This window comes from Sus scrofa, chromosome 10 (assembly GCF_054392235.1).
Source record: "Sus scrofa isolate SSC_HxYL_T2T_F1_AM1 chromosome 10, Sscrofa_HxYL_maternal_Yorkshire_Landrace_v2.0, whole genome shotgun sequence".
Taxonomy (NCBI): Eukaryota; Metazoa; Chordata; class Mammalia; order Artiodactyla; family Suidae; genus Sus; species Sus scrofa.
In genome coordinates, this window is record NC_139392.1 from 8,545,267 (window position 1) to 8,569,856 (window position 24,590).

At 38.7% G+C, this 24,590-nt stretch overlaps 1 protein-coding gene across 1 annotated transcript in view; it reads right to left on the reverse strand.

The window, feature by feature from the left end:
* USH2A (usherin) overlaps positions 1 to 24,590 on the reverse strand; it is an 837,868-nt gene that overhangs the window by 218,439 nt on the left and 594,839 nt on the right. The window contains exons 50-51 of the mRNA XM_021064292.2: positions 22,528 to 22,696; positions 8,778 to 8,999 (exon numbers count right to left, since the gene is read on the reverse strand). Of these exons, the coding sequence (XP_020919951.2) occupies positions 8,778 to 8,999; positions 22,528 to 22,696 (391 nt within the window). The remainder of the gene's footprint in view (positions 1 to 8,777; positions 9,000 to 22,527; positions 22,697 to 24,590) is intronic.

Sequence of the window (24,590 nt, forward strand, 5' to 3'; positions counted from 1 at the left end):
ATAACCATATCAAGAGGCTCTTCTACAGGAGAGAGTTCTAAACCCCACATCAGGTTCCCCAGCCTAGAGGTCTGGCACTGGGAAGAGGAGCCACTGGAGCATTTGGCATTGAAGTCCAGTGTGCCTTGAATATAGGAGCTCCATGGGACTGGGGTAAACAGAGACTCCACTCTTAGAAGGGCACACACAGGGATTCATGTGCTGGGTCCCAGGGCAAAGTAGGGACTCCTAAGAATTTGGGTCAGACCTATTTGTGAGTCTTGGAGGGTCTCCTGGGGAAGCAGGGGTCAGCTGTGGCTCACTGTGGGGGCAGGACACCGGAGGCAGAGGTCCCAGGGAATAATCATCAGTGTCAGCTCCCCTGGAGGCTGCCATTTTGTAAAATAAAATAAAAGCCAGCAGGCAAGAGTGCTCAGAAGCCACAGGCCAAACAACAAACAGGGTGAGAACACAGTCCCACCTATCACCAAAGAGGCTGCCTAAATTCCTCCCACTCACACGGCTGCCTCTAATTACACACAGAGACAAAGTTCTGCACACTAAAGGGACAAGGCTCGGCTCCACCCAACAGTCCCTCCCATCAGGAAGCCTGTCACATGTGCCTTTATCAACTTCACCCATCAGGGGACAGATACCACAAGCAAGAGAGGCTACAACCCTGCAGCCTGCAGAAAGGAGACCACACAAAATGAATGGTAGAGAAACATGAGGCTAGATGAATGTAACAAGATAAAACCCCAGAATATCTAAGTGAAGTGGAGACAAGCAACCTACACAAAAAGATTTTAGAGTAGTTATAGTAAGGATGATACAAGATCCGAGGAAGAAAACCAAAAAACAAAAACTGGAGGAAAAGGTAGAGAAATAACAAGAAATGTTTAACAAAGAAAGAGAAGATTTAAAGAACAAGCAGAGAGAAACAACACAATAATCACAATGAAAAATTCACTTGCAAGAATTAATAGCAAATTACAGGAGGCAGAAGAGCTAATAAGTGAGGTGGAAGACAGATTGGTGGAAATCACTGATGCAGAACAGAATAGAGAAAAAAGAATGAAAAGAAATGAAGACAGACTAAGAGAACTCTGGGACAAATTAAACACACTATCATCCACAGGATAAGGGTGCCAGAAGGAGAAGAGAAAGAGAAAAGGCTGGAGAAAATATCTGAACAGATAATAGCTAAAAACTTCCCTAACATGGGAAAGGAATCACTTACTCAAGTCCACGAAGCACAATGAGTACCATGTAGAATAAACCCAAGGGGGAACACCTCAAGACACATATTAAACTGAACACAATTAAAGACAAAGAGAAAATACTGAAAGCAGCCAGAGAAAAGCAACAAATAACATACAAGGGAACCCTGATAAGGTTATTAGCTGATTTTTCAGCAGAAACTCTGCAAGACAGAAGAGATGGCATGATATACTTAAAGTGATGAGAAGGGAAAGCCCCTGACCAAAAATACTCTACGTAGCAAGGCTGTCATTCAGATTTGATGAAGAAATCAAAAGCTCTACAGACAAGCAAAAGCTAAGAGAATTTATACCACCAAACTAGCTTTACAACAACTACTAAAGGAACTTCTCTATATGGAAAAGAAAGGCCACAATTAGAAATAAGAAAATTATAAATGAGAAGGTTCACTGGTAAAGGTAAACATATGATAAAGGTAGGAAATCATCCACACACAAATATGATACCAAAACCAAACCTTGTGAGGAGAGTACAAATGCAGGATACTGGAAATGCATATGCAATGCATTCACTATATATATATATATACACACACATTCCCATATCAAAACTTCATAGTAACCACAAACAAAAATCTACAATAGATACACAAATAAGAAAAAGCAATCCAAACAAAACACTAAAGCAGCCGTCAAACCACAAGAGAATAAAAGAAGAAGGGAAGAATAAAGACCAACAAAAATGAACCCAAAATAATTAACAAAATGGCAATAGGAACATACATATCAATACTTACCTAAAATATAAATGGACTAAATGCTCCAACCAAAAGACGCAGATACCAAATAAATGGATACAAAAATAAGAGTCATATATATGCTGTCTACAAGAGACCTACCTCAGTGCTAGGGACACATACAGACTGAAAGTGAGAGAATAGAAATGATAATCCATGCGAATTGAAATCAAAAGAAAGCTCAAGTAGTAATACTCATAACAGACAAAATAGGCTTTAAAGACTGTTACAAGAGACAAAGAAAACATTATATAATGATCAAAGGATCAATCCAAGAAGAAGATAAAACTTTTGTAAATACATATGCACCCAACATAGGAGCATCTTAATATAGAAGGCAAATGATAACAGTCATAAAAGGAAAAGTAGACAATAATGTAATAATAAGGTGGACTTTAACACCCCACTTTCAACAATGGACAGATCATCCAGACAGAAAATCAACAAGGAAACAACAGGATTTAAATGACACATTAGACCAGATGGACTTAATTGATATTTATAGAACATTCCATTTGAAAGCATCAGAGTATACCTTTTTCTCAAGTGCACATGGAACAGAATCCAGGAGAGATCACATCTAAACACTAATATGTGAAGACCAGACAATATGCTACTAAACAAACAATGGATCACTGAAGAAATCGAAGAGGAAATAAGGCAATATCTAGAGACAAACGAAAGGAAAAACACAATGATATAAAACCTATGTGATGAAGTTCTCAGAGGGAAGTTTATAGCAATATAAGCTTACCTCAGGAAACAGGAAAAATCTGAAATAAATCTCAAACTAACCTTAGAGCCAAAGCAACTAAAGAAAGAAGAATAAACAAACCCAAAATCAGTAGAAGGAAATAAATAATGAAGATGAGAGCAGAAATAAATGAAATAGAGGTGAAGAAAACAGTAGAGAGGATCAGCTAAACCGAAAGTTGGTTTTTTGAAAAGATCAACAAAATAAAAAACCTTTACCCAGACTCATCAAGAAAAAAAGAGAGGGCCCAAATGGATAAAATTAGAAATGAAAAAGAAGTTACAACTGATATCACAGAAATACAAAGGATCCTAAGAGACGACTACAGGCAACTATGTGCCAGTACAATGAACAACCTAGAAGAAATGGACAGATTCTTACAAAGACACAATCTTTCAAGACTGAACAAGGAAGATATAGAGAATATGAATAGAAAAATCACAAGTACTGAAGTTGAAAATGTGATTTAAACACTTCCAACAAACAAAAATCCAGGACCAGATGGCTTCACAGGCTAATTCTATGAAACATTCAGAAAAAAGTTAACACTTATTCTTCTGACACTTTTACAAAAATTGCAAAGGAACCCTCCCAAGCTCATTCTATGAGGCCACCATCACCCTGATACCAAAACCAGACAAAGACACCACACGCAAAGGAAAATTACAGGCCAATGTTGCTGATGAACATAGATGTAAGAATCTGCATCAAAATATTAACAAACTGGAAGTTCCCATTGTGGCATAGCACAAACGAATCCAACTAGTATCCATGAGGATGCAGGTTTGATCAGTAGCCTCACTCAGTGGGTTAAGAATCCAGTGCTGCTGTGAGCTATAGAGGAGGTCACAGATGCAGCTGGGATCCTGTGTTGCTGTGACTGTGGTGTAGGCCAGCAGCTATAGCTCTGATTTGACCCCTAGCCTGGGAACTTCCTTATGCCATGAATGTGGTCCTAAAAAGAAAAAAAAAAATAGCAAACTGAATCCAACAATATTTTAAAAGGATGATACATCATGATCAGGTAAGATTTATCCTAGTGATATTGAAGGTTTCTTCAATATCAGCAGGTCAATCAGTGTGATACATCACATTAACAAACTGAAGAATAAAAAACATATGATCATCATAATAGATGAAGAAAAAGCTTTTGACAAAATTCAAAACTCATTTCTGATTAAAAAAAAAAAAACTCTCCAGAAAGTGGGCATAGAGGGAACCTACTTCAACATAATAAAGGCCACATATGACAAACTCATAGCTAACATCATTCTCAACAGTGAAAAGCTGAAAGCATATCTACTGAGATCAGGATCAAAATGAAGATGTTCGCTCTCACCACCTATATTCAACATAGTTTTGGAAGTCTTAGAAATGGCAATGAGAGAAGAAAAAGTAACAAAAGAAACCCAAACTGGAAAACAAGAAGTAAAACAGTCACTGTTTGCAGATGACATGATACTATGCAAAGAAAATCCTAAAGATGCTCCCAGGAAACTGTTAGAGCTCATCAATGAATTTGGTAAAGTTGCGGGACACAAAATTAATACACAGAAATCTCTGGCATTTCTAGACAATAACAAGGAAAGATCAGAAAGAGAAATTATGAGAACAATCCCATTTACCACCACATCAAAAACAATAAAATGCCAAGGAATAAACCTACCTAAGGAGGCTAAAGACTTATATTCTGAAAACTATAAGATGCTGTTAAAAGAAATTGAAGAGGACACAGACAAATGGAAAGATATACCATGTTCTTGGATTGGAATACTCAGTATTGTCAAACTGACTCTACTACCCAAGGCAACTTACAGATTCAATTCAATCCCTATCAAAGTATCAATTTAATTTTTTTGCAGACTCAATTTTGCCAAACTGATTCTACTACCCAAGGCAATCTACAGATTCAATTCAATCCCTATCAAAGTATCAATTTAATTTTTTTGCAGACCTAGAACAAAACAGTTTAAAATTTGCATGGAAACACAAAAGACCCCAACAGCCAAGGCAATCTTGAGAAAGAAAAATGAAGCTGGAGGAATCTGGCTCCCTGAATTCAGACTATACTACAAAGCTACAGTCATCAAAACACTATGGTGCTGGCACAAAAAGAGAAGTATGGATCAATGCGACAGGATAGAAAGCCCAGAAATAAACCCATGTACCTATTTTAACCAATCTACAACAATGAAGACAAGGATATACAATGGAGAAAAGACACTCTCTTCAGTAAGTGGTACTGGGAAAACTGGACAGCTACATGTAAAAGAATGAAATTATTTTGGAGATTAGGCCTTGTCTATTGCATCATTGGCAAAGATTCTTCTCCCATTCTGTGGGTTGTCTTTTCATTTTTTTAATGGTTTCCTTTGCTGTGCAAAAGCATTTGAGTTTGATTAGATCCCACTGGTTTATTGGTGTCTTTATTGCCATTATTCTAGGAGGTGGAGCAAACAAGATGTTGCTGTGATTTATGTCAAAGAGTGTTCTGCCTATGTTTTCCTTTAGGAGCTTTATAGTATCTGGCCTTATATTTAGGGTTTAATCCATTTTGAGTTTATTTTTGATTATGGTGTTAGATAGTGTTCCACTTTCATTCTTTTACATGTAGCTCTCCAGTTTTCCCAGCAACATAACAACTCATGCAATTCAACAACAACAACAAAAAAACAACCAACCAAGTGAAAAATGGGCAGACAACCTAAATAGATATTTTCCAAAGAAGACATGTGGATGGCCAACAGGCATATGAAAAGATGCTCAACATCACTAATTATTAGAGAAATGCAAATCAGAATTACAGTGAGGTACCACCTCACACTAGTCAGAATGGTCATCACTAATAAGTCAACAAATAAATGGTGGAGAGGGTATCCCCTGTTGGTGGGAATGTAAGGTGCTATAAACACTATGGAGAACAGTATGAAGGTAGTTAAGAAAACTAAATATAGGAGTTCCCGTCGTGGCGCAGTGGTTAACGAATCCGACTAGGAACCATGAGGTCGCGGGTTCGGTCCCTGCCCTTGCTCAGTGGGTTAACGATCCGGCGTTGCCGTGAGCTGTGGTGTAGGTCGCAGACGCGGCTCGGATCCCGCGTTGCTGTGGCTCTGGCGTAGGCCGGTGGCTACAGCTCCGATTCGACCCCTAGCCTGGGAACCTCCATATGCCGCGGGAGTGGCCCAAGAAATAGCAACAACAACAACAACAGACAAAAAAGAGGCAAAAAGACAAAAAAAAAAAAAAAAAAGAAAAGAAAACTAAATATAGAACTATAGTATGATCCAGCAATTACACTTTTGAGCACATGTCTGGACTAAACTTTCATTGAAAAAGATACATATACCCCCATGTTCATAACAGCACTATTCACAATAGCCAAGACATGGAAACAACCTAAATGTCCATAGACAGATGAATGGATTAAGAAGATGTGGTACATATATACAATGGAATATTACTCAGTCATAAAAAAGAGAAACTAATGCCATTTGCAGCAACATGGATAGAACTAGAGACTCTCATACTAAGTGAAGTAAGCCATAAAGAAAAAGACAAATATCATATGATATCATTTATTTGTGGAATCTAAAATATGGAACACATGATCCTATCTAAAAAACAAACAAACAAACAAACAAAAAACAGAAACAGATCATGGCCAAGAAGAGCAGACTTGGGGTTCCCAGGGAGGAAAGGGGAAGGAATGGGATGGATAGGCATTTTGGGATTTTTTTGGATGCAAAATGTTATATTTGGAATAGATGGGCAATGGGACCCTACTGAAGAGCACAGGGTGATATGTGTGGTTGGATCACTTTGCTGTACAACAGAACTTAAAGAAACATTGTAAATCAACCATCCTTTAATAATAATAATAATAAAATTAAATAAAAAAGAATGAAATTAAAACATGCCATACACACACACAAAAAAAACCCCTCAAAATGGATCAATGAGTTAAACATGAGACTGGATACTATAAACCTCTTAGAGGAAAACAGGCTGAACACTCTCTGACAAACCACAGCAGTATCTTCTCAGATCCACTTTCTAGAGTAATGACAATAACAACTAAAACAAACAAATGGGACCTAATTAAACATTTTTGCACAGCAAAGGAAGCCATAAACAAAATGAAAATATGACCCACAGATAAGAGAAAATATTTGCAAATAAGGAGACCAACAAGGGATTAATATCAAAAATATACAAACAACTTATGTAGCTCAATGTCAAAAAAACCCCACAAACAGCCCAATGGGCAGAAGATGTAAATAGAAATTACTCTAAAGAAGACATACAGATAGCCAAAAAGCACATGAAGAGATGCTCAGCATTACTAATTATTAGAGAAAGGCAAATCAAAACTACAATGAGGTACCACCTTACACTGGCCAGGTTGGCCATCATCAAAAAAATCTACAAATAATAAATGCTGGAGAGGGTGCAGAGAAAGGGAAGTTACATTCTTTCTTACAGTATTGGTGGGAATATAAACTGCCACAACCACTATGGAAAACAGTATGGAGGTGCCTCAAAAAACTAAAAATAGAACTATCATATGATCCAGCAATCCCGCTGCTGGGCACCTATCTGGAAAAAAACATAATTTGAAAATATACATGTACCCTAATGAAAGACAAATATTATATGATATTGCTTATATGTGGAATCAAAGAAAAGGATAAAAATGAATTTATTTGCAGAACAGAAACATACTCAAAATCTTTGAAAACAAACTTATGGTTACCAAAATGGACAGGTGCTGGGGAAGGATGGACTGTGGATTTGGGGTTGGCAAAATGCACACTGTGGTATATGGAAAGTCTGGCCAGTGTAGACCTGCCATATAGTACAGTGAACTCTACCCAATATTCTATGTGGGGAAAGAATCTGAAAAAGAATGGATGTGAGTACATGTATAACTGAATCACTTTGTTGTACAGCAGAAATTATCACAACATTGAAAATCAACTACACTTCAAAAAAACTTTAAAAAATGAAAAAAAAAGTTCCACTGGGTTGGATTGGTTCCACTAGGATGGATACAATGACAACTAAAAGATAATAATAATAACGGTGTTTATTAGTACCCCATACATGTCATCAATTTTCCACACATACTAACTCATTCATTATTCACCACACTTGCAGATACCATGGAAACCAGTATGGTGGCTCTTCATAAAACTAAAGATCCAGCAATCTCACTCCCAGACATATATATAGATCAAACTAGAATTCTAAAAGATACATGCACCCCAATGTTCATAGCAGCACTATTTACAATAGCTAATTAGGAAGAATTTACAATAGCTAATTAGGAAGAAACCTAAATATCCATTAACAAAGGAATGGATAAAGAAGAAGTGATACACACACACACACACACACACACACACACACACACACTGGAGTGCTACTCAGCCATAAAAAAGAATGCAATAATGCCATTTGCAGCAACATGGATGGAACTAGAGATTATCATACTAAGTGAAGTGAGTCAGAAAGAGAAAGACAAACAGCACGTGATATCACTTATATAAAATAAACTTATCTCCAAAAAGGAAACAGACTCATAGAGTTAGAAAACAAATTTATGGTTACCAACAGGGAAAGGTCAGGGGGGAGGGATAAATTAGGAGTTTGGTATTAACATATACCCACTACTATATATAAAATAGATATGTATGGCACAAAGAACTCTACTCAATATTTTGCAATAATTTGTAAGCGAAAAGAAGCTTAAAAAGAATCAATCCCTCTATCTACCTACCTACCTATCTATGACTAAATCAGGCGCTGTACACCTGAAACTAACACAACATTGTAAATCAGCTCTGCTTCAATTACAAATATTTTAAAAGTGTGATTACATTTTTATCTGTCAGACAGTATGTAGCTAATTGTCACATTAGATATAATTAATGTGAGCTTTTATTATGAATGTGTTTATATCTAGGGCAAATATCTGTCTGCTTCTCAGATTCTCCATCTATTTAAAAGTAGACAAAGGTCCCTTACCTGGAAGGCGACTGTATGTCACACCTTCTTGTGGTCCCCCGCAGCACTCCAAATCTTTGCTCACAATCTGTCCACCACAGCACTGTTGGCCATGGCCATCATGGAGCCTCCCAGCACAGCAAATCTGGTTTCCTGAGGTGGAGTATGGCATTCTGCCACAGCAGGAGTCGCCGATGCCAGTGGAAGCCCGATTGTGCTGTTCATCTGGACAACATACTTCACCTGTCAATTTAGGACAATAACCATCATTGCACGAGTTAAGAAAAATATGCTTTGACTCACAACTACATTTTATCACCATGATCTTGCAGATGCCAACCAGTTGATGGGATATCATCATATTGGAGTTGCCTAAATCTCAATTCAACTTCAAAAAAAATTTTTTTGAATATTTAATTTTCAAATTGAATACGTTTGAAGTTGTATAAAGGTAGCTGTGTGTTTACTCATAAACACACATTCCAATTTAAGTGGTAAGGTTATGTTGCCTCTTCTTTTTCTCTGATCCCTAATACGTGATGAGCACATTAGATCTAGTGACATGGAGTAAGTGACATTACAAAAAAAGGCTGTCTACAAACACTTTTCTATCTAGGGTATTTTTTTTTTTTTTGGAAAGTAGGGTGAATTCAGGAATCAATTCTTGATACATCAGTATTGCTTTTGATGATCATTTATTTAACCAGACAGAACATTTCCAATGGAAAGGTTAATTAAGTGTGGGGAGGTAAAAAAAAAAAAAAAATACCACATTCAGTCGGCATACTAGTATTTTTATGAACTATGGCAGACAGTGAATTTCACCGATGTAGTGAAATCCACATTTCCCCTTTACATTATAGTCTGGGAAACTTAAGAAAAAAAATAAAATAGTCTTTTGCCTGTTGCCTATGGATCAAACAGTTCAACTCTTCTAAATACCAATGGTCAACTTTTTTTAAAAAATATGTTATGCAGCTTCTAAAAGACAGGAAGACTCCAAAAGACAGAACAAATTTAAAATTGCTTTCTTAATGATACCATAGAAAGGATTAATAAGAACTTGAGAGATCTAAAAATCAAACTTCACCTTTCCTCTCTATCTCATGACCCAGTTTTGGGTTGACCTCTTTCCTGGTCTCTTGAACCTTGCCCCCCTTCTCCCCCTTGCCTTACTACTTTTCTTCTTCCTGCACCTTCAACAGACCCTCTTCTCTTTCCTCCACTGCCCCTTCTTTCTCTGAAAATATTTTATTTTCTAGAGCAATTTTACGTTCGCAGCAAAATTGAGAAGATTCATGGGATTCCCACGTACCTCCTGCCCCTACACATGTATAACCTCCTCCATCATCCATATCCCTCGCCAAAGTGGTTCATTTGTTACAACTGACGAACCTACACGGACACATTATCACCTCCAATGCCCCTTCTTAAACATATCTTTATCCCTGGACACTAGCCCTTCATTAAATCTTATGAGGTATATGAGTATGATGGCCAACCTGGCAGGTTTTATAGCTTAAACCATGATCCAGATAAGATTTACATAATCTAGTTAATGACTTGCCAAACCATCTTAAAAAAGGCACAGATTCCCTGAAGAATTTAGGATTGCCTTAGGAATTTATAGTCCTGGACTCCCTGATCTCTGTCAATTAGTTCATCTTGTGAGGCTAGCATATGCAAAAGCTTGGTTAGTAAAAGAAAGATGACGTGCTAACCAAAAGGATATTAAATATATGGGACAATATTTATGGGTAGATTATTAAAGAGTACAAAAATAGGACAAGAACTCTTTGCATTTATCCCTGAAGTCTTTCTTGTCCAGAATTCATTGGTCAAAAACCCATCCCACTGGGTGAAATGGACAAATTACTAGAAACGCATAACTTACCAAGACTAAATCATGATGAAATATGAAATCTGAATAGACCTGTAACTAGTAACTAGATTAAATCATTAATCAAAAACCTCCCAATAAAGAAAAGCCCTGGACCAGATGGCTTCACTGAATTCTACCAAAGATTTTGTTAAAAAGTTAACATCAGTTCTTCACAAACTCCTTTAAAATATTGAAGAGGAAGAAAGACTTCTCTTTTTTTTGACATTTCAGTAAGATTTAATAGTTTTCAGACTAAGTAGGATAGAAAAACATCAATACTTAACCGAGACACCTCGTTAAGGTTCAGAAAGTCTTCTGCAAAAAGGAGTAGGAGACCCCTAAGCCTATGCAGAAAACAAATTGCCCAGTCACAACCTATGGGCTCCCACCCTCAGAGTGCTAACTGGTAGCAACAAGACAGAAGCCCACAGAATCCATCTTTCCTTGTCCTCTTCAGGTACTGTTGAAGAGATCTAATTTTTCACCCAAGGTACTGGTTCCGGTACATATGGATCATACGTCCACTTGGGGAAAACTCGTTTATAGAGGTTCATCAGTACTGTGTCCTGAGATTTTAGCTTCCCATCAAAACTGCACTTCATGTGGCCATGAGTACCTAAAGGCTCCTTGCTGTGTCCCCTACGTTCCCACTTTGTTCTCAGTTCCACTGGTTTAAACCACAGCACATCCTCTCTGCTGAACAACATGTAACGCACCACGAAGAAATACTTCTTAATTAATGAGGGCGCATTACCCCGATAATAAAACCACAGACATCAAGGAAAGAAAACCACAGGAGTTTCCTGGTGGCACTGAGGTTTAAAGATCTAGCATGGTCTCTGCGGTGGCTTGGGCCACCGCTGTGGCACAGTTTCAGTCCTTGGAATGGAAACTTCTATATGCCAAGGGTGCAACCCCCACTTCCCTCCAAAAAAAAAAAAAAAAAGAGAGAGAAAGAAAAAAGAAAACTCCAGACAACATCCCATATAAGTATTAATGTAAAAATTCTCAAAAAAAATACTAACAAACTGAATTCAATTCAGTAGCACATTAAAAAAATTATACAACATAACAAAGTGGTATTTATTACCATAATGCAAGGATAATTCAACATAGAAAAATCAACCACTGTAACACACCACATTAATGGAATAAAAGAAGCAAAATGCACAGTCATCTTAACCAATGTAGAAAAAGTATTTGACAAAATTCAACATTTTTTATTACAAAAACATTTAGCAAACTAGAAATGGAAGAAGCTACAATACATGTGAAAAACCCACAATTAACATTATATTCAACAGTGAAAATTTTCTTCTAAAATCAGAAGACAAGGATGCTGACATTTGCCACTTCTAATTGAATATAATTTTGGAAGTATAACCATAGAAATTTGGCAAGAAATAGAAAGAAAAGACATCCACATTGAAAAGGAAGAAGTTAAATTAGCTCTATTCACAGACAATATAAACTTATTATTCACAGACAAAAAAAAAACCTGTTTACACTAATGAGAGAATTTAGGAAAGCTGAAGGATACAAAATCCACATATAAAAATTAGTTGTGCTGCTATATACTTAGAATGAACAGTGTGTATAGGAAATTTAAAGAACAACTCCATTTACAGTAGTATAAAAATACTTAAGAATAAGCTTAACCAAAGAGGTGAAATAATTGTACAGTAAAAACTACAAAATGTTGCTGAAATAAATTAAGGAGTTAGATAAATAGAAGGACATCCCAAGTCCTGGTATTAGAAGACTCAATACTATTAAGATCAATAATACCCAAGGTGACCTACAGATTCAATGCAATCCCTATCAAAATCTCAACAATGCTTTTTTTTTCAAAAATAGAAAAATGCATCCTAAAATTAAAAAGGAATCTTGAGGTACCTCAAATAGCCAAAATAATCTTTAAAAAGAACAAAACTGGAGGTCTCCTTCCTGGTTTCAAAACTTACTATAAAGTGACAGTAATTGAAACAGTATGGTCCCAGTACAAAGACAGATATATAGACCAAATGGAAAAGAACAGAGCTTGGAAATAAATGTATAATCAAATGATTTTCAACAAAGATGCCAAGACCATTCAGTGGGGGAATGGATGACCTTTCCAACAATTGATGTTGGAAAAACTGGATGTCCAAAAGCAAAGACTGAAGTCAACCTATACCTTATACCATATACAGAAATTAAATCAAAATGGATACAAGACCTAAATGTATTTTAGATGAAAACATAGGAGAAAAGTTTAATGACAATGGATTTGGCAATGATTTCTTGCATATGAGGAAAAATAAGATGATTTGGATCTTGTCAAAATAAAAAAGTGTTATGCACCTAAAGATACTATCGACTGGAGTTCCCACTGTGGTGCAAAGGGATTGGTGCTGCTGCACAATGCAGGTTGCAACTGCAGCTCAGATCCGACCCCTGGAATAGGAACACCATATGGCATGGGGTGGTCAAAAAAAAGACACTGTCTTCTAACTAAAACTGACCCATAGGAGAAAATATTTGCCAGTTGTATATTTTATAAGGGATTGATACCCAGAATATATAAAGAACTCCTACAACTCATTAACAAAAACACAATCCAATTAAAAAAATGGACAAAGGACGCATACAGACATTCTCCAAAGAAGATATACATATGACCAATAAGCACGAATAAGTTCAATATTACTAATTAATAGGGAAAGGTATATCAAAACCACAATGAGATATCACTTCACAACCAGTTATGATTATTATAAAAAATCAGAAAATCACAAGTGTTAGCAAAGAAGTGGAGAAATTGGAACCCTGTGCATTGCTGTGGTGCAAGCTGCTGTGGAAAATACTATGGCAGTTCCTCAAAAAGTTAAACACAGAATTACCATAGGATAAAAGAATTTTACTTCTGTCTCTATAGCCAAAAAAAAAAATGGAAAGCAGTGATTCGACAGATAGCTGTACACCAATATTTATGGTAGACTTACTGGCAACAGCCAAAAGGTGGATCACCAGCTGCACAGATAAAAAGATGTTGACTCTACACACAACGGACCATCATTCAGCCTGAAATAGGAAGGACCTTCTGACACAGGCTACAACACGCACGAGCCTTGAAAGCATCATGTTAAGTGAAACTAGCCCGTCACGAAAGGACCATACAAGCATCATGTTGTATGGTCCTACTATGTGAGACACATAGAGAAGTCAAACTCTTAGAGAAAATGGAACAGTGGTTGTAAGCGGTGGGGGTGAGGGCCAGGAGAGAGTTCATGTTTAATGGGTGCAGAATTTCAGTTTGGGAAGAGAAAAAGGTGCTGGAGGTGGTGGTGATGACGGTTATACAACAATGGGAGTGAGTTTAATGCCACTGAGGTGCGCACCTAAAAATGGTTAAAATGATATGTGTTGGAGTCCGTTGTGGCTCAGCGGCTTAAGGACCAAACACTGTCCCTGTGAGGATGTGGGTTTGATCCCTGACCTCACCCAGTGGATTCGGGATCCTGCATTGCTGCAAGCCGAAGCCCAGGGCACAGATGTGGCTTGGATCTGGTGATGCCATGATCATTTGGATCTGGTGGCTGTGGCGCAGGGCCCAGCTGTAGCTCTACTTCCATCCCTGGCCTAGGAACTTCCACGTACTGCAACTGTAGCCAAAAAAACAATGATATATGTTAAAAAAAACTCCAGCTCCATAAACAGGGAAACACAATTCCATGCCCAGTTTCAGAGACTGGTTAACTACTGCCTTCTAGGACTACTCTGGTCTCAAAAGAAGTGAAGAAGATACCAAAACTTCCCCCCAAACAGAAAAGAGGAGAGCAGACTGTCTCTCCTCTCTAAATTACAAGGGTTTGCTGATCCTTGGAAGATACTTTGTCTTAGAAAAAAGGGAAAAAAAAAATCAGACCAAATCAATAGCTTTTCAGAATAAGCAATTAGATAATCCAAGAACAAGGAGAGCTCTATGTCCAGTCTATCCCCAAACAACCATCTATACTGTAAGTAAAAGGGACATTAGGAAAAATCTTGCTCAAAAATCTATAAATAAATGTTGGGAAGGGTGTTGAGAAAAGAGACCCCTCTTCACTGTTGGCGGGGATGTAAACCACTACAGAGAACAGTATGGAGGTTCGTCAAAAAACTAAATAAAGAGTTACCTTATGATCCTGCAATCCCACTCCTGGGTACATATCCGAAGAAAACCACAATTCAAAAAGATACATGCACCCCTATCTTCATTGCAGCACTATTTATAATAGCCAAGACACAGAAGCAACCTAAATATCCAACAGAGGACTGGATAAAGAAGATGTGCTATGTATATACACAATGGAATATTACCTGGCCACAATAATGAATGAAATGTCATTTATAGCAACATGGATGGACCTAGAGATTATCATACTAAGTGAAATAAATCAAACAGAGAAAGACAAATATCAAATGAAATAACCAGTATGTGGAATTTTTAAAAAATGATATAAAGGAACTTTTCCACAAAACAGAAACAGACTCAAAGATTTCGAAACCAAACTCAGGGTTGCCAAAATGAACATGCTGGGGTGAGAGATAAATTGGGAGGTTGGGATTGGGATATACACTCTACTATACATGGAATGAATGGGTAACGCGGACTGTACAGCACAGGGAAATCTACTCAATACTCTACTTTGTGGTGGTGTAGGGGGGAAAAGAATCTGAAAAAGGATGGACAAGTGTCTATGTACAACGGATTCACTTTGCTGTACACCTGAAACTAACACAACATTGCAGGTCAACTATACTCTAAGAAAATTTCTTTAAAAAGAAAGAAAAAGATGACCTAAATTCAGGGAAAAAAGAAAAATACTTGCTCTACTTTAGCTAGAGAGACAGAACCGAAAAAGGAAAAGAACAAATGGTGACAGATCACCCCCTCTGCACAAGCAGTTGCTCCTGTCAATCCGTAACTACCCTCAACACAAAAGAGAGAACTATCCATGCAACTGTAACAATAGAAGGTTTCATTAGGCAACATCATCTACCATAAACCCTATCACTTTTCCATCATTCCTTCCTAGGAATATCCCGAATGTCTCAATGGGAGAAACTGCAAATACTTTTCAGACTCTGCCTTTGACTTTCTCTGTTCTCTCTTGAATCCACACACTTTTCTGTTTAGTAATCCCAACCCCAGTGCATTTGTTGGGAGAAGATCCACTCTATAAAAGAATGGGATGCCATTACTAAATGGGCACCCTAAAGTCTCTTTCTGGAACTCCCAGAAGAATTCCCAGTCTATAATTCGATGATGGTACCTATGACCTGAGGCTTCTGTGACCACATTTCAGATCCTGAATCTGTCTCTGGGGTAAAGATAGTTCACTTACAGGATTCCTAGAAGAGGCTAGACCCTTAAAGGTCTCTATAAATCTGGTTATGTCCTTGAAAATGTCTCAAAATGTATTTTTTGAAAAAAGGTGCTCTTGATCACTTATAACTGGAATCTAATATCCAGCACAAATGAACATCTCCTCAGAAAAGAAAATCATGGACTTGGAGAAGAGACTTGTGGCTGCCTGATGGGAGGGGGAGGGAGTGGGAGGGATCGGGAGCTTGGGCTTATCAGACACAACTTAGAATAGATTTACAAGGAGATCCTGCTGAATAGCATTGAGAACCTTGTCTAGATACTCATGTTGCAACAGAAGAAAGTCTGGGGGGAAAATGTAATTGTAATGTATACATGTAAGGATAACCTGACCCCCTTGCTGTACAGTGGGAAAAAAAAAAAAAGGTGCTCTTGAATAACCGTGGGCCATTGCATCTACATGCCTCCAGAAAGTACTTCTTACCCCCTATACCTAACACATTAGTCATTCCATCTGAAAAGACAAATAACTCGTATATAACACTAAGACTTAAGGGGCATTAACAAGATTGTGCTTTCTGATTTCCCTGTAGTTCTCAACCCTAATATCATCTTATCTCCAATCCCCAAGACAGCTACTTAATTTAGAGTAACAGATATAAGCTTGGCAGTTTTTCATATATCTCTGGCATTCACACTTAGAGAATCTCTTTGTGTTGACTTGGGACAGTTATGTCCCAACAGTTTACAGAAATGCACTCTTAATTCTTGTAATTATTTAACACAAACCTTAGTGTGGTAAGCAAAGTATAGCCTTCCAAAGATGCACACGTCCTAATCCTTGGAACCTGTGGATATGTTAAGGTCTATGGCAAAGGGAAATTCATAAAGCAGATGGAATTAAGTTCGACGGCACGATGTGAGAAAGGCTCCGCTGGCCATTGCAGGCCTGGAAGATGGAAGGGGGCCATAGCCAATGAATGTGGGCAGCTTCCAGAGGTGGAAAAGGTAAGAAGGTCTCATGAGATCACTTTCTGCTTGTTTTTTTTTTAATAGGAATTTTCAAGGTAATTGAATGCAGATATATTTGTTTGCTTTCGTTTCTATCAAGATAGCATAAAAATATATTACACATATGAAGTCATCACATTATCATAACACATGATATATAAGGGCTTTACATAATAAAGGGCTCAATATAATATTTACTCATGGAAATTCTGATCTTGGTCATGTTGCCACGTCTCATTTTTCCTACTTGTAAAAATGGAGATAGAAGTCTAAGGTGTGCTCCTTTTAGCAGAATTTATTTGAAAAGATATCATCCAGTAAAACTGACCAGCTTGGGATGCACAGTTCTGCGAATTTTACCACAGAAATATCATCAGAATACAAAAGAGTTTTATGCTCCTTCATGCTAATGCTTTATCGTCACTCTCTCTCCATCCTTCTGTTCTCTTGGCAGTCACTGATTTGTCCTCCATCTCTGTGACTCATCTTTACATACATGTCTGTTACCGGACTGAGCTTTGGGTCTACCTGCCTGCCATGCAGCAAAGCCAGTTTACGGACCTTGGATTGTGGCGAAGGTAAGCACAGCATTCTTCATTGCAGGATGCCAAGCAAAGAGTGTGGGTGGCTCATGGTCAAAAGACCCAAACTCCCTGATGGTTTTAGGGAAAGGTTTTTAGGGGCAACATTTGAATGAGGTTTGCAGGGTACATGACTGTCTTCTGATTAATTGGTAACAAGAGTGATGTTTCAAGGCACCCGCAAATCATCAATGTTCTGGTTTCAACCAGTCTGGGTCTACGTGCTTATGCTCAGGCATTCAGTCACCATGCTCCACTTGGGTGGGGTTATGGGGGTGAGCGGGGTGGATCTTAGTTCCTCAAGAACAACTTAAAGATATCCATCAAACTGTTATGTATATACCTTTGGGGGCAACTAGGACTCTTGCATTATTGCTGAATTATTGTCATTACTTTTCTTCATTTAACTACTTTTCCTTTGTTTCTGCATTCCTTCACTTCCCTACTTAGTAACTGCAAAGGTCTGGTCTTTGGAACTCACAGGAGGACTGGGAGACTAAAGTCTTTTTCCACAAACAAGAAATGAGGACCCAAGGGGGCTTTTGGACCAGGGCACATCCTGCAAGGTTCTGCTTGGTTTCATGTCATACAAATGTCATCTTAAAATGTGTAACTTTTCGAGACTGGTTTCTTTCGCTCAGCATAATGCTGTTTCGGACTATCTCAACAGCTTGTTTCATTTAATGGCTGCACAGTATTCCTGTGTGTGGTTTTACCAGAGTTTGTCTAGTTACCCACTGAGGGACTTACGGACCATTTCTAGTTTTTGGAAATTATGAATAGAGCTGATATAAACATTCGTGTGCGGGGTTTTGTGTCAATACAAGGCTTCATTTCTCCAGAGGAAATAGCCAGGAGTGGTACAAGGCATTCTCAGTTTTCTCTCAAGATATGAATTCCTAGCATGCAGGGGACACACAGTCTTTGAAAGGCTCCTGTAACATGGTATCTAAGAGTAGAAGGGAACTTGGTTAATGTTTCACGATGATTCTACTGGAGGCCAATGAAGGAGAAAAGAGCTTCCTGTGAACAGAGAAGTTAGTCTTTGGTACATTTCTCTGGGTGAATGGATTCTCCTGTCTGGTCTGCAACGTACTTTCCATCCTTCTTAAATCTCTACAGCTGAAAATACAGTGTTTCTTGTTGGCAAACTTTACTATATGTGTCACATGGTCCAGGGGGCAGCATCAGTTAATTAAACATCACTTAGGACCATGGCAGGCTTAGAGGAAACTGTACACATCGACATTGGGGAAAACCAATTTTTTTTTTTAAACAAAGCTACTTTTGGGTAAAAAAAAAATCAATTGGATATTTTATTCATATTTTCCTGAATCCCTCCGAATTTTATTTAGTTACTGACAAAAGAAAAGGCCTCATAAAAAGACATGTGGATTGCATCAATGAGACGTTCCACTGATTTTTTTTTCCTCTCAGAAAAGGGCTATTAGACATAAGATACAAGGATCAGTCGCCTTCTCATTAACCTCTCAAAATGAATCTATTTCGCGACAGGCTTGAAAATGTTTTCTCTCTAAAAGCTACCACGCAGTCTTCACAGTTAATTGTTATTCTTATCAAACAATGACCCACATTAACATCTCGCTTGAGGTCATTAGCATATTTAGAAAAAAAAAAGGAGTGGAAAAAGCATTCCTTCCTTTGTGACGGGGTTCTGTGGAGGAAAGGTGTGACGAAAATGAAGTCAATCTTGTTCACCAATATGCCCGACTTATCTAGAAATATCAAAATGCCTCTACCTGTCTCAGCCTTGAACTGGCAGACTGCTGACTGAATTTTAATTACACTGAAATACAAGATGGTCTGGGGTCACCAAGCTTTCGTTCTTGAGGTAGCCGGTGTTACACTAGTTAATAAAGACCCTTGGCTGAAGACAGAGCTCACAATATAATCTCTTCATTTCGGTCCATTGAGATGAATGATTGGAGCAAAACACTCTCTTTGATTTTCCCTTAAGATGGCATTTTTTTTTTTCCCCTTGACACCAAAGGAGGCATTCTAATCCTGTGAAAAACGAACCACTTAAAAGACATCCAAATGTGAGCCCTGCTCAACAGTTTGGTGGATATTAAAATGCTCAAGGCCTGAGGGAGAACATGGAGGTTTAAAAAAATTCTTTTAAAAGTGACTTATTAAGAAGTTCTGTGTTGGCGTTCCCGTTGTGCAGTGGAAGCGAATCTGACTAGGAACCATGGGGTTGCGGGTTCAATCCCTGGCCTTGCTCAGTGGGTTAAGGAGCTGGCATTGCCGTGAGCTGTGGTGTAGGTTGCAGACAAGGCTCGGATCCTGTGTTGCTGTGGCTGTGGCTGTGGCTGGCAGCAGCAGCTCCTATTCAACTCCTAGCCTAGGAACCTCCATATGCTGTGGGTGTGGCCCTAAAAAGCAAAAAAAAAAAAAAATTTTGTGTAATATCAGTAAGTGACCTTTGGGCTTCCATGACATTTTGCTTTTGGAAAAAAATGTTGAATTTTGTTTGCAAATAGAAAAAACGTTTTCTTAGATCAAAATCTGTGATAGAATTAAGAAAGGTGACAGGAAAATCTCCTAAGTATTCAGAGCTGTGACAGATGCCACCAAGTGTCTTTCATCAATTCTGAGGCAGGGAGGATATTTTTCAGAGCTGGAATGGCTAAGTGCAAACCATGACTTATCAAAAACTTCCCTGTGACTTAGAAATGAAAACATGATTATTTCATTCTCCACTAGACTTAGAGAAAAGCCTAACGCTACCCAGCGGTCTGAAGGATGGAGAGGGTGAGGCAACAGAAAATTTCCACCTCACCTACGTAATTATCATTTTCAAGGCAATGTTTTCTGCAACAGGGGGAAGATGTGAAATATAGTTGAAAACTCCCCAGATGTCAATTATTTTGAGAGAGTAAGCTTTTGGACAGTGTTTCATGGAATGCCTAACACTACAATTTGTAGGATAAAGAAGTTAAAGCTTTTCTACAAAATCCTTCGTCCCATCACCATTGTTTTCTTACTCAGGCCAGCTGATAGTTATTCACTTACGAAAGCATTTATGAGTGAGAATCAGAAATAACTGTACTTCTATGAAGGCAGATATTCTATTAATTTTAAGGGAAAATTATGAAGAAGAGAGGACTCCTGCCTCGAATAAAGCTGCACCGTATTTCATCACTTCACCCTCCCTTTTTGCTCCAACGTTTTGCAAAAGTGATGGGGGTGAGATGATTTCTCAACTGAGATATTTTAGATGGATATATTTATAGCAAACACAAGGTCCACCGAACAACCCACGCATTAAATACCGGCTTGGCATACATTTCCTGTTAAACTAGACGTCGCAAAGCCGTCAGCTTTTCTCGGGCATCCACACACTTTCTTCTCTTTCTCTCATACCCATTTTCTATGCTTTTCAGGAAGACACAGGCATTAAACTAGGCAGAAAGAAGAAAAAAATCTGTATTCTTAATGCCTTTTCCAGAATACATGATAATGGATAGTAACGAAGATTTTTAGAATTCTGGAATAGTCATTAAAAAAAACTATGCCAACGCTTTTTGTTTTCTTCTTTTTTTTCCTTTTTATTGGCCGCATCTGCTGCATATGGACTCTGGACGTTCCTGGGCTAGGGGTCGAATCTGAGCTGCAACTGAAGCCTATACCACAGCCACAGTGGCACCAGATCCAAGCCACATCTGTGACCTGTGCTGCAGCTTGTGGCAACGCCGCCGCCGGATCCTTAACCCACTGATCGAGACTAAGAATCGAACCCACATCCTCACGGAGACAGTGTTGGATCCATATCCTGCTCTGCCACAATGGGACTCTGTTAACACCTGTTAGGTAGAGCACTCTCAAGAGCATGGAGTTTGGAAAGACACACCGAGGTGTGCATTTCAGCCCTTCCACGCTCATCTAGGGGAATCTGGGCATGTTATGTATTCTCTCAGAACCTCTTTTTTCCTTATGTGTAAACTTAAGACAAAATACCAGTCTCCTACAGTTGTGAAAAAAATATGTCTGGCATCAGATCATATGAAAAGCCTTTAATGCAGAGCCTGCCAGAAACTTGTTTTATAAGTGCCAATCGTTACCTTCATTCTCAATTATATTCACTGGACATTGTTTTGTGCAGTTGAACTTGGAAAATGGCTTATTCAGTTGGCTGGTAAGACAGAAGGAAAAAAAAAAAAGGTGAGGGGGGCAAAATTGCTGGCAAATACTCTCTGCTGCAACCCCCTACGCTGTCAGACCGGGAGCAGTTAGGAGATGCCAGCAGTGGGCTGGCCTCAGAAAAATGGAATCTTTGGTTCCCTCTAGAAACAATGCATGCATCCTTCAGGATAGAAGTGGAGACAGCAGGGAACAGCTTTCCAGAGTTTATGGTGAAATACTCAGCCATGTGAATAAAATAAGGTCACAAAAAAGGGAGTTATCCGGATATCCAGATAGATTTCTTTACGTAGTACCTCTAATAAATCCTTTGTATTCCCTCTCTATTTTGTACTTAGTCTTGCTTCTATTTCAAGAAAGCTTAAAGGAGAAATGATATCTGGAGTTCCCGGCGTGGCTCAGTGGTTAACAAATCCGACTAGGAACCATGAGGTTGCAGGTTCAATCCCTGGCCTTGCTCAGTGGGTTAAGGATCCGGCATTGCTGTGAGCTGTGGTGTAGGTCGCAGACGCAGCTCAGATCCCATGTTGCTGTGGCTCTGGCTAGGCTGGTGGCTACAGCTCCAATTGGACCCCTAGCCTGGGAACCTCCACGTGCTGCAGGAGCGGCCCTAGAAAAGGCAAAAAGACAAAAAAAAAAAAAAAAAAGGAGAAATGATATCTGTAGCCGGCCACTGGTTCAGTTTCTGGTGGGGAGAGGCTTTGAACAGTTTTCTGACATAAGTCACATGCCTGCTTTTTCTGGCTCCCAAGATACCTGAGCACACCTGGACAGGAGTCTCACCTGGGAGAATTCTAACGTAATACCCCGAGCAGCACTGGTGGTTTGGTTGCGCCTCTCGTATTCGGCCACCACAGCAAACTCCGGTTGCATTAGCGGCAAATGCGATGTACTTCTCTTCGCAGCAGCGGTGTCCAGGTCGGGGGTCGTGGAGAGTTCCACGACAGCAAACCTGAAAGCGGGGAGTCAAGTGTAAAAAAATATCAGTTTAATTAAGAATAGTATACCGCCATATCTTCTGTGAGCTAGTTGTTACCTCACAAGGCTTTGATCTGAGACTAAAGGAGGCCTGTTTCTGATAAAAACTCAAAGGCTTCAAGGAATACATTGTCTCAGCATCATTCAAATTCTATCAATGCTACTTGATACAATGTAGCTTCTTTTAGCCTTCGCCCGTGCCTTGTGTGCTATTATAATACTCTATAAATATGAATTACCTTTTGCATGTCAGTGCTTCCAATGTAAAGACGATTTAGAATTGTAAATGAACAATTTTCTTCATATATATGTTTTTATTTTAATGATTGCTTAATTTAAAAACACCACATCTGTGGAAACCTGCCTCTCATTGATTTTTTTTTAATACATTGCCTTTTCCTTATACTAATTTATATGATCCCTTATTTATGAACCCAATCTTCAGACAAGGCAATCTCAACAGTGTCCAACATTTATACGTGTCCATGTATGTATACGCGTATATACAAGAGGAAATTTATATGGAGATTAATTTTGAAAAGCCCTTTTAACAATGTGTTTTCCCCAGGAGCTGTGGAAGAAATTACGTGCTTGAACAATCAAATAATTATTTTGCATATTCGCTTGAGGTCTGAGAGACTGACACTCTGTAAATGTAACAATGAAACAATGACTAGTTGAACCTATACGTGGCTTACATTACATTAATTAGATAGATGCTTCCTGCGGCAGGCAAAATCAACCACTATTTAAGAGGTGCTTCTCTTTTTCCTTTCTGTTCATTGCAGCTACCAGCCTGTACCAACATTTGATTCATGCTCAATGCAAGGGCAGTGGAATAGGGAATCTCGAAGTCTTAAGCCTAGTTGAGTATTTCATTTCTTAAAAGCTCACCAAAGAGCAAAGAAATTGGGCAGAAGTCTACGTCTGTGGCTCCTCAGGTGGCCCTGTTAAACCAACTATAATGAATTTGCTTTGTCAGATTTAGTCATCAGCAATGAGGATGCAACATTAGTCTAATTCTGAGGATAAATTGCATGATTTTGGGGGGATGGCATATTCTGTGTGACAAGTAAACTTTCAAACTATACCCCATTTTAAAGAGTTAAGCAAAAACTCTTCTCTATGCGTTTGTTTGGGATTTAGGCATGCTGGTGAATTTTGCTTTCAGGGTAAAACAATACATACGTTCCTCTTGTCTCATGACAATGACCTAAACTCTTGCCCTCCTTCATGATCGAGCATTCACGAAGGTGTCGTTCACACAGAGTGTGTTTGGACACTGAAGCACAGAGAGCCTTGTCCTTCAACAAGATTCTCTAAGACTTATCAGCCCCTTTTGAAATTTTCACTCCAGCATGTATTTAGCGATGGGCCATCAGCATCTGGTTCCCTTCCATCTTTTCAGGGTCAAAGCCATTCTCACCCCCTTCAGTCGTATGAAACTTGTGTCTTCCTTCTAACCCACTCTGGTTTAGATCATGGATGGGTCCCCAAAGGGGACATGTTCAAGCAATTATTTCTCTTGTGAGGTCTCCTCCTAAACAGAATATTTCTCAATCTTCAAATTCAGTCTCCAGTAATTTAGAATGAGCCCTAGAGGCTTTGAGGATGAAAGAAAGGGAGGCCATGTGAGGAAGGACTGACAAATAAAGCAGTTTCCCCAAAGCACACAGTATTTCCATATCTTTACACATTGTTTTCCTCTTGACTGATGAAAATCTCTCCCTTCTCTTGCTGTACTATATTTTAATAGTTCTCTAAGATGTAAATCTGATAGTTGAGTCGACCCTCCGTATCCCCAGATGCTAAACCCACAGCTAAAGTGGACCACCTGTCCTGTGCCATTTTATACAAGGGACTTGAGC